General features: G+C 43.0%; 2 protein-coding genes across 2 annotated transcripts; both read right to left on the bottom strand.

The window, feature by feature from the left end:
- Positions 1-4,060: 4,060 nt before the first annotated feature.
- On the bottom strand, positions 4,061-6,903 carry LOC129591495 (uncharacterized). Its single transcript, XM_055487167.1, has 2 exons — positions 6,078-6,903; positions 4,061-5,119 (listed from the first exon to the last, which is right to left on the bottom strand). The coding sequence occupies exons 1-2, from the start codon at positions 6,502-6,504 to the stop codon at positions 4,773-4,775; spliced, it is 774 nt and encodes a 257-aa protein (XP_055343142.1). The 5' UTR covers positions 6,505-6,903; the 3' UTR covers positions 4,061-4,772.
- Positions 6,904-9,929: 3,026 nt separating this feature from the next.
- On the bottom strand, positions 9,930-14,125 carry LOC129591421 (uncharacterized). The gene is made up of 8 exons (XM_055487055.1): positions 13,974-14,125; positions 13,463-13,840; positions 12,928-13,121; positions 12,713-12,876; positions 12,497-12,592; positions 12,230-12,421; positions 11,245-11,828; positions 9,930-10,845 (listed from the first exon to the last, which is right to left on the bottom strand). Exons 1-8 carry the CDS (start codon positions 14,008-14,010, stop codon positions 10,214-10,216), a joined length of 2,277 nt encoding a protein of 758 aa, XP_055343030.1. The 5' UTR covers positions 14,011-14,125; the 3' UTR covers positions 9,930-10,213.
- Positions 14,126-15,039: the final 914 nt, after the last annotated feature.

Genomic DNA, 15,039 nt, shown 5'->3' with positions numbered 1-15,039 from the left:
AGTTTTGTACTGTTTTCATGCAATGCAAGAATCTGAACGATCATTATTATAACGCTCACGGAGAAATGATTTTCAGGCGGCTCTCGTTGCAACACATACAGTGTTGCTCGAGGGTCGCACATCAGTTCATAATATACATACATTGAAACACTGCTGTTCGGCTCGCACTATCATTCAATGATCAGCACATTAATTACCGTTTATTACGTCAGGCGGAAAAAAAAAGTAATTTGTAATCGAAGGAAAAGAGAAGATTGCGCTGGGGTCATTAAACTAGGTATACTTCTACAGAAAATGCGATAATGCCTCAGCAAAAGATAACCGTGCCGTTTATTGCCGCTTGTTGTTACGAGAATTTAGAATTTAGGGGCATACTGATTATAAGTTTATATTTATGAACCATGGCTTGAAAATAAGCGAAACTCGGCCATTGTACGGTTATCTTATCAATAGAAACAATTTGCTAAAGATATGAAGGAAGTAGCATGGTGCTTGTGGAACTACTTTCGTTTCCGCGTATTCTCCACGCTGAAGAATAACTGTGCGCATAAATGTTGGCCATATGCGAAATAAATGTCGCCTTGAACGGTATGCGCAAAATCAAATACTTTAGCCAATTCTGTCCAGGAACTTGGATGCGTGGCGTGAGTACACCCAGGTCCGTCTGCATTTCGATGCTTAAAATCTGGAGTTTCTGTTTCCGCCTGACCCGTGATTACCAACCCGAGACCAACCCCCAACCCGTCCATGATAAGAACTGCTTTTGAGCAGGACATTATTTCCTTACAACAATGCCGTAATGAGCTTGAAGAATAACATTGCCGCCTCCAGTCAACCCCTTTCAAGTCGGCATAATCCACAAACTGATTAGTCCCACTTGAAACAGACTGACCATAGGTGGCTAGAACGACCACCAAAAGTCGCCAGACGGCTGCTGTTGTAATGCGAGCCTACAAAAGGCTTGAATGCACCGTATAACGCCGGCGCAGTCAATAAATAAAATTTGATACACTGCACAAGGCACGGACGAACACAGCCGGAATGTAGCAGTATGTATCTATATTTACTGTATATAAATACTCAGAAAGTCGGTGGCATCTCTTCGCTCTTTTAACCAGTTTAATGTTCTGAAACGTGGTTTATCGTGAGGAGAACCTACCCATGCGATAATGGAAGTATGTAATTGATATTGTAGATAATGCAGATAATGCTAATGCATTTGTATATAATGGTATCCTTTCACGTATAATCGTCGATATTGTGACTTAGATATACACTGTAAGTTAGCTTGAGTTGTGTGTACACGCACGGTACAACGTCCAACCATAAGTAAGTACACAAACTACTCACCAGGGCCCGGTCACCGGCTCCCGGCTCCGAAAAATTTGATTTTCTGCAGGAAGACAGAGTAACCCTTGGGTATACTTAAAAAAATATTTTCATCGGCCATGGTTAAGTGGGCGTGGCTAAACTAAATTCCTTTGGCATTAATTGACGATTCTCGCCTGGATGGCGCCCTGTGGCGGTTGGGAGCCGTACGCCTAAGCTACGCCGGGAAGTGATCGTAGGCCCATACAACAGGTGCTCATTCCGGCACTTTTTAAACAGCTCACGTTTGCAAACTATGCTGTTTGTTAATTGGGTAAGATACATAAAAATTCACAGAAAATTATCCTCCATAAACGAGGGCGATAAATGTGTGATAAAAATATTTACAGTTTTCTAAAATTAAGGGCAGTGCTCTGTACGGTATACACCACCGCCCATATGACAGCGTACGAACAGAAACAGAGCGAATGCGTAGTTCTCCTGTTGGCGCGCCGTAAAATCCCGGTGTGTTAGTGACGTCAAAATGATACAATGCCAGTCCGCAATCCCGGCGAGAATCACGAATGCATGCAGCATATGTATTGGGACTACCGTATCAATTTAGCGCAGTATGTTAGAGATTGGCATAAGTGATTAGAAAGGATCCGACAGTAGTCGGATCTTTTCTAATCACTTATGCTAATCTCTAACATACTTAGAAAGGATCCGACAGTAGTCGGATCCTTTCTAATCGTTCTAAAAATTAGTTCTGTTAATAATCGCGAAAAATTAAAAAATTCTGAAACTAGTGCATTAAGAACGCGTATTGTATTTGTGCAAACATGTGCAGGATACTCTACCGAGTACCGCGGGACGTATTGTATTCCGATTTCCTAATACATACTACTTTAATACTATATGTAATTTTTCTCGGTGGTTTATTTAGCAGTAGTAATTTTTAGAATTATGAAAATTATCTGACTACCGATTACAAGTACTTGTGAAAACCTCAGACATTGTCTTTATATTCATACAATCTTACCGACCAAAACGTATTTATGCGCCGTTTTTATAGACTCGTCAACGCGTGGTCAGTTTTAATCCAACTTGGTCTTAAAAAATTCCATATTTTCCATAGGTTTGCCAATAGATTTTTGTTTTTTTTTATTAACCCGTGGTCAGAAGATGGTTTCACCAGGTCTTAAGAAGATGGTTTCACCAGGTCAGAACGTCAGAACGTTAGAACGTCAGAACGTCAGAGCGTTAGAACGTCAGAGCGTTAGAACGTCAGAGCGTTAGAACGTCAGAGCGTTAGAACGTCAGAGCGTTAGAACGTCAGAGCGTTAGAACGTCAGAGCGTTAGAACGTCAGAGCGTTAGAACGTCAGAGCGTTAGAACGTCAGAGCGTTAGAACGTCAGAGCGTTAGAACGTCAGAGCGTTAGAACGTCAGAGCGTTAGAACGTCAGAGCGTTAGAACGTCAGAGCGTTAGAGCGTCAGAGCGTTAGAGCGTCAGAGCGTTAGAGCGTCAGAGCGTTAGAGCGTCAGAACGTCAGAACGTTAGAACGTCAGAACGTTAGAACGTCAGAACGTTAGAACGTCAGAACGTTAGAACGTCAGAACGTTAGAAAAGGCGAACGTTAGAACATAAGAACGTCAGAACCTCATGACGTTAGAACATCAGAAAATCAGAATCTTCATAACGTGAAAAATTAAAATTGTCAGAACTTCAGAAATTCCGAACGTCAGCCTTTACATATTTATAATGACCTTTCCAAAACAAAGCCAATACTATCCAGTACTTAAGTGCCGAGCGCGGATGCGCGAGGCTACCTTGTACGGTACATTGTTACGGTATTACATAAATCCTTTAGTACAGTGCATGTACTGCATGTATTACCAATTTACCACTGGAACTTAAGTTTGGCCACGCCCACTCAACCATGGCCGATGGAAATATTTTTTAGGTGTACCCAAGGATTACTTTGTCTTCCAGCAAAAAATAAATTTTTGCCGGGAGCCGTTAACCGGGCTCTGGTCGTCAGTTATTCAGCCCAGTGGAATTGCTAAAAGCGAATCATTCAACAGGCAAATTGCAATGCTACCGCAACAGTTTTTTGGGTTTAGATCGAACAGCGCCATTTTAACAGGTGACGAACTGTAAAAAAACCTTCCGTGGGCAGTGGTTTCATATCGCGAAACAACAATTATTGCAGCTAGAGCTGCGCTCCGGTCGATGTTAAAAGTCCTGAACTCGTCAAAACCCAGGAATACAGCTGGAAACACTAATCACCTTACGCTGTAAGGTGATTAGTATTTCAAGCTGTATTCCGGCAGCCTGGTGGCGATAAAAAATTCTGATTTAGAGCCGCCTTACTTATAATTTATAGCTCCTGAAATTGAAATCCATTAGACTAGTAAATGATTTGTGGAAATAGTGGTGATAAATCAATTTTAAGTTACAGTACAGTCAGGATTTCCTTTTTTATTGTATATGCGTACGCGCAAGCGGTGTGACTAAGATAATAATAGTATACAGATATGATAGAAAAGCCTTTTTTAACTCGCCGTATAGGTGGTTAGTGTGTCCAGTTGTATGTCGCTGGTTTATGATGCCGAAGTACTCCAGTTCAGAGCCACCTTTACAATAAATGAAAAGTTATAACATCCAAATCTATTTTACTGAATACCTAAATTGTACATTTTCAGATGATTCGGGTTGATATTGCAACAATAGTGTTGTTGCTTTAATCTTAAAATGCAATGGGAAGACCACTTATTACCTCAGTCCAGTGAAACTTTGACTGTTAATAAACAGAAATCAAGCAAAACTGTTACAAAGGTAAATTTCCATAACGGATTTGAATCAATTTTTCAAGGCGTTACCTAAACTCCATTTCTCGAAAAAACCACGACAACCGCTGTAAAGTCCAACGAACGGTCCTTACACACCTTCTTTTTGCTGTCCGTGTTCTTTCCATCCTTACTCGGCCAACAATGCCCGAGTTTGTGTACTTGTAATGCTGCACGACACGACACATCACCACATGACCTGCGGAGCAAGTTCGCTCGATAGTGAATAGTAACTGAATATTAAGTGTCCCCGGTAGCGTCGGAAGAAGCCGCCAACATACTATACGGCACGGTAGTTGGCTTACTCCCTCACTAATTAGTGAAGACAGGTACACTTTTATTCTTTCGTTGAGGGGATCATAATATTGCAAGCCTTAGTACAGCTTTTAAAGCGCGTTTATGCAGTATTAATATGTTCAGACATTTGCACTAAATTTTCAGAGGTAATCAAATCCAGCGGTTTCGCAAATTCTTTGACGTACACGTAGCGGTGCTCCTTAATCTCTGCCACGGACAGATTAAGGAAACACAGATAGGGTACATCCAGCAGCAAACACAGCGCCACCACATACAACCATTTGCGGTACAACAACGGCCTACGCTGCGGGAATACTACCAGAGTCCCTTGGAACCCGGGGATGTCGAACAATGTTTGTACGGAACATTGTTATCGCGAAAATGATTAGCTTCGCGGACATTGGTTTCCATGTGGTTGAATGCTGCGGCAGTGCTGTCATCGGCGAAACGAAATATTTTCCAGAAATGAATTATTTGAACGGTCGTGTTCGGTGTGTCGGGAAACGGAAATGCTGGCGGGTCAGAAGCATCCTGTACGTCCGCGCATCTGAATTCTTCCTTACCGCTCCAGGTGGTTTCTGGGACTTCGCGAGTCCCGCCTTCGCCAAGGTCTTCCGTAATCATATGGTGGCAGTCAATTGTCCATCCCAGCCATGGCCGGCCTGAAAATAACAGAACAGTCTGTACTATGCACACATTAGTGTTGTCCTATTGGAAATATCTCTGTTTCCGACACCGAAGATTTGGCATAGAATCCTCTTTTTTAAATAGAACGAAACGCATAAAATGAAACGTATGAAGGAGAGATCAGTACGATAGGAATAATTACCGTAATAATCTATCCTACCAATTACTCAACAACGGAGTATGAGCTAAGTCTACGAATCTACGCGAAGCGGGAAACTGCATCTTCGACGATAATATTATTAATAACTCCAGAGACTCAGAATGAAAGAACTGATCCATTGATGAATAACTCAGAATGAAAGAACTGATCCATTGATGCCCAACATATTGCCACACACGGATTTTGCCGGAGCAAAGCACATTCGTGCAGAAAAAAAAACTCAAACCCGAATCAGTAGAAATAATTCTAGGAGAACAAGGTATAATAGCAAGTACGCACTAATCACTACGAGTACGGCTATAAACGGAACAACCAGTAATGTCATTTAAGTGCAAGAGCGCTTGAAGAACATAATTATTTTCTGTTGAGACCTATGGTTTTAAGTTATTGAACGTTCCGATTTGTAAGTTTCAATTTGTGGAAATTACCAAGTAAGGATGCCCTAATATACTGTATTTTTTATTAAACATTTCGGCAAATTTTCTCTGCCACTTGCTAAACCAACAGGAATTTCAATAGAGAAGTTGATACATTCAAATAAATCATGAACTCTTCCAGTCATACTCCGACAAATACTCATTTAAAAGTTTTTTTGTAATTTCAATTTTCAAGATAACTTTAAAAGTGTGCTTTTGTCAATGCTGTTGTAAAAGTATGTGGTTCAACCGATTATTATTTGGACGCGTTTGAAAATAAAGTAGTTTAGAATGAAAATTTAGAGAAAGCTCAACTTATAGCGAATTACTGCGGAAACCGTACAACAGCAGGCGTACCTGATCGGACCGTCTGGATCCTCTCGTACAGTTCGGAAGCCGATACAATTTCAGAAGTCTGTAGGGAGGTACGTAAGTCGGGCCAGCTCACGTAGTAGCTAATGTACACTAAGTAGGGAATGCATAAGAGGAAAACACATGAGAATCCGATTCCCACGTTGTACAGCTCAAGCCGGTCTACGTAGTCCGGCTTACTTAACAGATAAATTGTTAAGTATGCACCTGCCGCCATGCAAGTGTATAGAAAAAGTCGGAGGACAAAATTTCCCCAACAGAACAACACAGGACCCCGACGAAGCCTTCGAAATAAATCCCCCAGCAAGAAAGTATGGTCACCGCGCACCTGGTCAAACCAATTCCCTGGTTGGTGAACGGAAGCTGCTAACCGGTAAAGTAATTTCCCGTCGACATCCTTTCGGTCCCCCATAACAATGATTCTGTTTCCAGTCTCTACAGTACTATTTATGTACTTCTTTCATGGACGACGGCGAACCCATATCAATCGTCTGACCTTCCAAATGAAGATAGCTGCCCATCGGCTAAACTCTTGAACTACCGATTTATGAATATGTTTCAACGCAAATACTGTTGCAAAAATAATACATACTCCGACTGTTGTACGGGGTGGCGCAAGTAGGAGACCATACCCGCTTCCGCTCTCCACATAATACGTAATGCGTTGCTCACTTGTACGAATAATAAGTTTTTATGAGTAAAGCTTCTTTATGTTGAAGCTAGACGAACCAAGCGCACTAGACGCACAATATGCATGACGATATGACATTGTGCGATTTGATTTCATCAGCAATTCGATGATATCATCATATTTTTCTACAATGGCAGCAGCGTCTCGTTTGTGGAAGCCTGATTTATTCTGAGTTCCAGTAAAACTTTCATCAGCTAAACGGAACTTGCCGCAAGGCAAGCTGATTTTTTGTCATTGTTTCACGTTCAGTTCCGGCAACGAGCATATGACGTACGGAACAAGTTCGGTGTTTTATGAAATGTTTCGGAAGACAGAATATGCGAGGATCACGTCAGAGGCGGGCCCAGTCAAGCAGGACTCGGTGCAAAACGAAAACACGAAATCCTAACCCTGTCACAAACACCACGTAATAAAATAAAGTACGTGCAAATGATAAAATAAAACAACTGTCAAATAAAATAAACGTATGTAACATTAGCCAGCCAAGTGACTGTACGCTTTGCAGACAGGGATGGCTTATGTACGATTTTGGACACATTATCATCTTTTCACCCCTGATTGTTTAAATATTTTCATATCAGTAAATGCATATTTGTACAGACTAAATGTACTAAATGTACAAACTGTATGTAAGACTTGGTGAGTGCGAAGTACGGCTTGTGACACTAGTAACGCCTGAAGCCTGAAGACTGAAAACAGGTAGTGTCACCTGTTACGTGAGATCATGGAACGCCGTCTTTGCCATTGCAATTTTGGTCTATCGACTTGACGGGAAAAAAAGGACGCTTTCTAGAGCATTTGCGCATTTGAATTTTCGATGAGTAACACTGCAACGGTAGCTATCTACTTAGTACACTAGTTTAACATACTAATTTAGCAGCAGATGAACTTTTGGTTATACACTCAAGTGACCCAACTTTATCTTTTAAGCGGTGTTTTCCGCAAAACTAATTTTGTTCCGACAACGCCATTTGAGAATCAGAGAGAGGCACATCCAGTGGTTGTCCGAAGACTTTGACGTATCGGTATTTATACTCCATAACTTCGCCAACGGACAAATCGAAAAACCACAGATAAGGTACATCCAAAAAGACGCACGCCGCCAGCACATAGACCCAGTTGCGGTATAAGAACCGCCAACGCTGTGGAGAAACATACAGCTTATCTTGGAATCCGGGAATTGTGAGAATCGTCTCCATGTCACAGCTGCTGTCGCGAGGTGCTTTAGACGAACGGAAATTGGCTTCCCTTTGTTTGAATGCGTCGGCAGTGCTGTCATCGGCGAACTGATAGTCTTTCGAGAAACGCATGATATGCTTGGTCGTTTTCATAGGGTAGGCGGTAGAAAATGACGGCGGGTCGGAAGTATCCTGGACATACGCACATTTGAACTCCTCCACACCGCGCCAGGTAGTTTTTGTTATATCACCGCCGCTTTCGGAATCGTATCCATTAATATGTTAACAGTCTACCTTCCACCCCAGCCATGGCCGGCCTAAAAGCACTCCTACAACCGTAATGCAGATTTCAAAACACACAATCTGGCAGGTTCGACCGTAGCGCTACCAGGGACCAGGCGGTAATTGCTCTTGCTCTCTCTACCGTTGCTCGTTAATTCTGTTACGATCGAGGCTACCCAAATTCTATTGTATTGCCGAAATATTTAACTACGACGTTTTCACATTCTGGGCATTTTCACATTGTAAATTTGCGTACCGTACCAGGAGCACGGTATCTATGCTCTGCTTTGTTTCACCTGACAAAAATTTTTAAAATTTATTGCGCGATAATTATCGTTCTTAGACAAGCTTATACACGAGATTAATAAAAAAATATCATTGTTGTTTCAGATGGGTTTCCAGTGGGAAGCATCGCAGAGGTTACCGAGTTTCTGGTGTCCGGTACATACTGTGAAAATGTCCAAAATGCGAAAAATGACGAAGTATGGCTGTATTCAAAAACTGGGGTTTATTTGAAAGCGGTGTTTACTCATCTGATTGAATACAACGAGGCTCTACTATGCAACATTAGTGAAAAAATCAGTATATTCTTAACTAAGTTGACGGACAGGAGTAAGAAGGTGCTTTTTTACTGTAACAGCTGACACCTGATCGGATACTCTGTATCGTCTCATACAGATCAGATGGCGCTGCAACTGCAGAAGATTGTAGAAAGCGATTGTCACCAATGTGAGTTATGCAGACAGAAATGTACGCGAAGTAAAGAAGCCGCAGCCCCAAACAAAGGGGCACTAAATCATCTAGGTGATAAGACTCCGGCCTCCTCAACCGAAAGACTGTCAAATACGCCAATCCCGCGAAGCATGCGTAGAAGATTAGTCTGCGTGCCACCAAGAGAACATGACCGGGCCCCGGAAAAGCTTTCGGAATAAATTTTCCATGAAGACCATAAAATCACTGTGCGCCGCACCTAACCACTTTCCTAGCTGAGTACCGATATCCACTAACCAGCCAAATAATTTCCCGGTGACTTTCTTCCTTTTTTCCCCAATCGTAGTCCCGTGTGTAGTCTCTGCAGTTCTATTCAAATCCTTCGCCTCGGGCGACCGTGAATCCATGTTGATCGTCTGCATAAAAATTATTTATTGTTGATAAACTCGGAACTCTGAATCATTGTTACTTAATTTTATAAACTCAGAACAATCTTCTGGGTCATACTGCCGCGTACTATCAGCTCATGCCAAACAATGCGGCTTACGTGCACTCATACCGCAGACGTGCTAGATATGCCGGTGGGCCATTAAATTGTTTTTGCGATTCAAGCAGCAGCTACCATTACTTTTTTAACAACTTTGAATCAGCTAAAAGAAAACCACGCCGCAAGGCTAACTAACTTTTTTCTGTGATAAACTGTTTGCATGAATATGTACATCAAGCTTACCATACCATTACCATCTACTCGAGTACATATTTCCGGACAGTATAATTCGTACCGTGACTGCACAAATTTGTAAATTACATAGCTAGTATTTGTAGTACCTTTCGTACAACGTAAAATGGTGGAACGTTTTTATTCTTCATATATTCACGGTACAGTAGTCATCTACAGACTGTTCCACAGGCAATCGCCATGTAGACGATTTACTTCGGTAGGCAATAGGCATATCGTATGCGTATGTATATGGATGTTTCATATTTTTTATTTTCATAATCATACCATTCTTGGGCAGAAAATGATAGGAGAAAAGCAGATATCGATATGGATATTTATGTGTAGTGGTAGTACGTATAAAATGTAGTCGAAGCCAGTTAATGAATGCTACTAATCACGCCCTGAGCTCGCTAGCATAAAGCATGCTGTTATTTGAAATTTTATTCTAAAGAAAGCGGTTTAAGAAAGGCATCTAAAACCACTTCAAGATTGATTAAGATTTAAGAACCAAGAAGAGCAAAGAAGAGCCAGGACTGCTCTAAGTAATGCTGGCCGGGTCTTCATGATACGTCATCCTGTTGATAGGCGTAATACTGTCACCGTTCAGTTCAAAAACGGTCCACAGGGTACCCGGCGAATTAGGCACATTGAATGTCCGCGCCGGGGTACTCGAGTCACCAAACAAGACTCTTACCACTGCTCCAGAATTGCCCATTTTCACACTCGAAGCGCTGCCCCTGTACGTATAATCCTGAATGGAATACCGATAAGTTCCCGTGGTCTGCTGATTGATGGTAATGGTCTCGGGCCCATATCCCGTGGTGATGTCTGTGTCCAGAGAAACGAACGGCGAAGACGTGTCGCTGCCTTTACCCTGGTAGGACACATGAAAACGACTGGAAGACCCACTAACTGGCCCGGTCATATGCGAGTCAAGATCGCGAGGATCGTTGGTACCCCAGCTCAGAACGACTCGAATTTTTCCCGCGGCCACGATAGGTGAGATCACTCCGTTTTGGTTGTCCTTGCGTTGCCCACCGAGGACGATAACCGTCAGGTGGTTGTTGGTGAAACCGGGTTTCGACATCACGGCCGTATAGTGACCTGTGCTGAGGCTGGTTACTTCCCAGTATCCGTTGCTGTCGCTTACGGCTGATGCTTGAATAACTCCTAAAACCAAACGCAGAAATGTCACTGGAGTCTTTCCCTGTTGATAAAAATGGATATTTTGTTAAACCGCCATCGGGTGTGTTGCGTTTGGTCATTTACAACAAAACTCGTATGTAAAACATTCTGAATCAAGACTTACGGTACAAAACATGGTAGACAAAAAGTTTAAATGCATCGTCGTACACCTAAAGTCTGTCTGTGGACAACTTCTTAAAAATTTGTTGTAAAAGGCACAAACCTAGACAAAAGCTGCACCATACCAGTTTTAGGTCATATCTGTTAGGCTTTACCAAAACAACTGAACAAAACGTTTAGAAAATTCTGGGAAACTTCTAGGAAACAGGTTTTTTTTTCTGGTACGATGTACCAAGCCTTTTCTTAAGCGTAAAGGAACTTTACCTGATAGAACGTTAATACCGCTTCGGAATTCAAGGGTGACACCACTTTCCACAGCCCCACTGTAGGCATTCTTTGTGGTTCCAGATGCCGTTCCCACTCCAACGTACGATACGTCGATAAAAAGTAACGCCTCAAGGATAGTATTCTCCCCGGAGAACACTTGGACGCCAGACATAGTGGCCGAGTGGTAACCTGGTGTCTGGAAGGTCACCGCGTAATCGGCCGCTGGAGGGAGCGAGAGAGAGTACTGTCCATTGGTGGCGGAGAGCGTTGTTCCGATCTCTGTCCAGCTTTGTTGGACAAAGATCCGTACACCGCTAATTTCGTCCATCGTCACGGCATCTTTGATTACTCCGGACAAGGTACCGGGCGGGATGGGGCTGGCAGCGGTCGTGGGAGGCGGCGGAGTGACGCAGTCTTTGGTGCAGGTCGACGGGTCGTTGGCGTTGCAGATTTTTACACGGCAGTGTACGAAATGGTGACCGGTCGCTGAGCCTGGCAACGACAGACCTAAGGTATGGGCAAAGCGATCGTGGTGGTTGGATGAGGGATAACGTTCGATGGGGTCCGTGTCGGTAGGGCACCTTTAAAGAGACTTTCTGTTTAAGTAACTCGTTTACAGTCTACCGGTATGTTAACTGCGGATCATGAAAGCTATATCGCTTGTTTTTGATTAGTATTTGAAGCGGCGGCGAGCGGCTGGACTTGCTTTGTATGCGCATGTAACCGTTTATCGGTTACCGTATACTATTTGTTATTAATATTAATTAAGTAATTCCGCATACGACATTCTGCTTATTGTCTCCCAGTTTCTTAATACTGTTTTAAGTTGGAGGGTTTTAATTCCGTCAGCAACTGAAACCGATATTGGAACTTTAAGCCCAAAGTAAACAAGCGTCGGGAATGTATTGATTTTTACTTTGGTGATAAAGGAATCATGGACATGTCGCAGCATACGAACAAAATAGAAAATTCGTAAGCTTACCCGCCGTGAAGAAAGGTGTAGCGGTTCTCTAGATCATCCGCTGCGGCGGTTGCCGTGTACCAGCATTCTTCGGCCGCCACTTTAAACTCAGGGGCTGCAGCCAGCGCTTCCACTTCAAAAAACACGTCACTCGGACGCCACATGCTAGGTTCTCCAAGAGGATGAAATTCGTCGTTGTTGAACACGTTTAGTCTGCGCTCAGAAAATCCCGCATCAGGTAACGGCGACCAACGTATACGCACTGCATATTTCTGTACGGGTACTTACCTTATGTTGAAGTCAATTTCCGATTCCAGCTGAGCTAAATTGGCCCTGGTGTTCGTGATTCTATTACTTTTGGTAGAATATCTGGGAAACAGGCTTCTGCAAGGTCAGAAGTAAGGCATAAAATCGAACGTAACCGAGTGCTGCAGTACGTCTAGCGGCCCAAGTGAAGTTTCGGGACACCGGTACTCTTTTCGCGACAGCCGTTCAGTATTTTACCTTCCAGCCCAAAACGGGAGTATCGCTAAGGGATCATAGTCAGTTGAGACAATGAGGTCTTCCCGCGGAAACTTGCACAGGAACGGTAGGCGAACTACGGGACGAGGTGGAGCTGGAGGGGGTTTCGGCACCATCAGCACCACGTTGGAAATACCACCAGCAGCCTAATACACCATATGTTGTTAATGTGCTTATTTTTGGTCGAGATGTCTTACCGCATCAGACACGGATCCACAGGTTGAGTACCCGCCGGTAAATTCTACCCGATCCGCCAGTACCGTGGCTCGGCAGCCGGAGTCGCTGAGCTGGTAAGTGTCGTGCGGGTAGAGTGCAGGATTTTGCAGCTTACTGAACGGCATGGTTAGCTTGAAGCCGTCCGTTTTGCATTCCAGATTGTAGTACGGCACGGCTAGAAAGGTAAGACTGTTAGGTAAATGAGGGTTGCGGAATCGGAAACACCCGCTGCTGAGGTTTTCCTTACGCATTTCGGCACAGTATTTATGGTGTTATTGATCACATCTTTGAATAAACTAGGATGGGTGTCACCGTGCCTCACAAACGTGGCCTTCTAAATTCCTGAATTTTTATCGATTAATTACGCCGCCTGCTTCGCTATGACGCTTTAAAAGGCCCTTCTAATTTAATAAGAAAGTGCAGGAAAATTTCTAAACGTACAGAAACTTGTGGTCAGCCTGCAGATTACAGCAGAAGAGATTTTACCAACCAACTTGCAGATTTTCCTTGGCTTACCTCGCAATTCGATGCTAAAACCGTAAACCCCACCATTTACTTCCGCCAATCCGCGTGGCTGGAATCGCACACTAAACTTAGACTTGTCGATGGTGTTGACCGGCTGGTGACTGGTGCAAACGGTCCCCACAATACTTCCAGTGGGCAGTACAAACTCCACTTTGTCGGACATGGTGCAGCCACTGGGCGCGCTGTTGCCGAGAAGGTTGACAGATCCGACAACCACCTGCACGCTGTGGTACGCTGGAGTTTCCACATTCCAAACACAGGCACTGTTGGGGTACGACGATGAGGGAAATCCAGGGGTCGAGAGCGTATACGATGTCGAATACTGGAAATTGATCGTCCCACCGCACGCAGAAGCGCTGGCTACAATCGCTACAAAGTAACATCTGTTTTAAACCAATACTGCTCGAGGTGCTTTTCCTGCGCTTTGTGGAAACGCCCAGCTTTGTAGGCTGGTAAATCATGCTTCCACGGAGGTGTTTAATTCTTAAGGTGAAGAACTTACCGCTTAAAAAATAGATGGCGATCCAGTATCGCTCCATGACAAATCAGCCAGCAAGTTTATTTAAAATTATTCAAAATTGTAGAGTTCGTTTGTAATTGTTGGACAGCGCGTCTTGTTTTATTTTATATGCTGCTTATTTTATACGCATACTTATTTGATATGCTGAGAATTTGCTCATTGTCTTCTTATCACAAAACTACTTCCGCTGCTGTGGCATAATGCGGTACAAAGTGTATTTTCTTAGTGCCGCATCATGCAACAACTAACAAAGCAAGCGAAGTTAGTTTTGCGATAACAAGACAATGGACAGGTGCTCCTTATGTAAATTGTAAAATCGGCTTGGTAAATTTGGTCGAAACGGTATTAGCTAATCGCCTTCCCGTTGAAATTTTAACGGTAAAGAATAATCAGCCGTTTATGAGCAATCATCGAGTCACCACACCGCTTCCGAAATCAGCTAGTGGCGTATTTTTAGCCCACGAATGTTATCTGAATATTTACCAATAATCCAGTACGAGTAACAGTGAGTAATGGTCCTTATCCATAAGCAGCGCCAAGCAGTTGTTTATTATCACTTCAAGCGTGACCGTTTTATGGCTTTCGGCATGGCTTTTATTAGTCCAATCACGTTCGGTGCGATAAATTACTAAACAAATGGAAATTACTGACTTACAACGTCGTCTAACAAACCTGACAAGGAGTACAAAAAAGATCTCAAAAATAACACTGAAACGAGCGGTAACCGGTGTATACTCCTTTATAAATTTCGACTACAGAAAACAACTCAGTGAACATAAAAATAGGAATTAACGAAGCTCTGAATGTTAAAACCACAAAAGAAAGAGCTCATGTAACTTATCCACTCCAAAAACCTAGTTAGATTTAGTAACCTAGTCAGATTTGTGTCTTCTGTATCTGTATATCAATGTGCACTGCTACAAAGGGCGGGAACAGTTGTCGTTCGTTAGCAATAAATTAATTACTAATGAGAAAGTAGTGCAGGTGTGTTGCTTACCCCAGCAGCTAGTGCACAGAGTACACAACACTGCAAGGTGCCGTTATTTCC

This window comes from Paramacrobiotus metropolitanus, unplaced genomic scaffold (assembly GCF_019649055.1).
Source record: "Paramacrobiotus metropolitanus isolate TYO unplaced genomic scaffold, Prichtersi_v1.0 Parri_scaffold0000046, whole genome shotgun sequence".
Classification (NCBI taxonomy): domain Eukaryota; kingdom Metazoa; phylum Tardigrada; class Eutardigrada; order Parachela; family Macrobiotidae; genus Paramacrobiotus; species Paramacrobiotus metropolitanus.
This window is presented reverse-complemented; position numbering and strand designations above follow the sequence as displayed.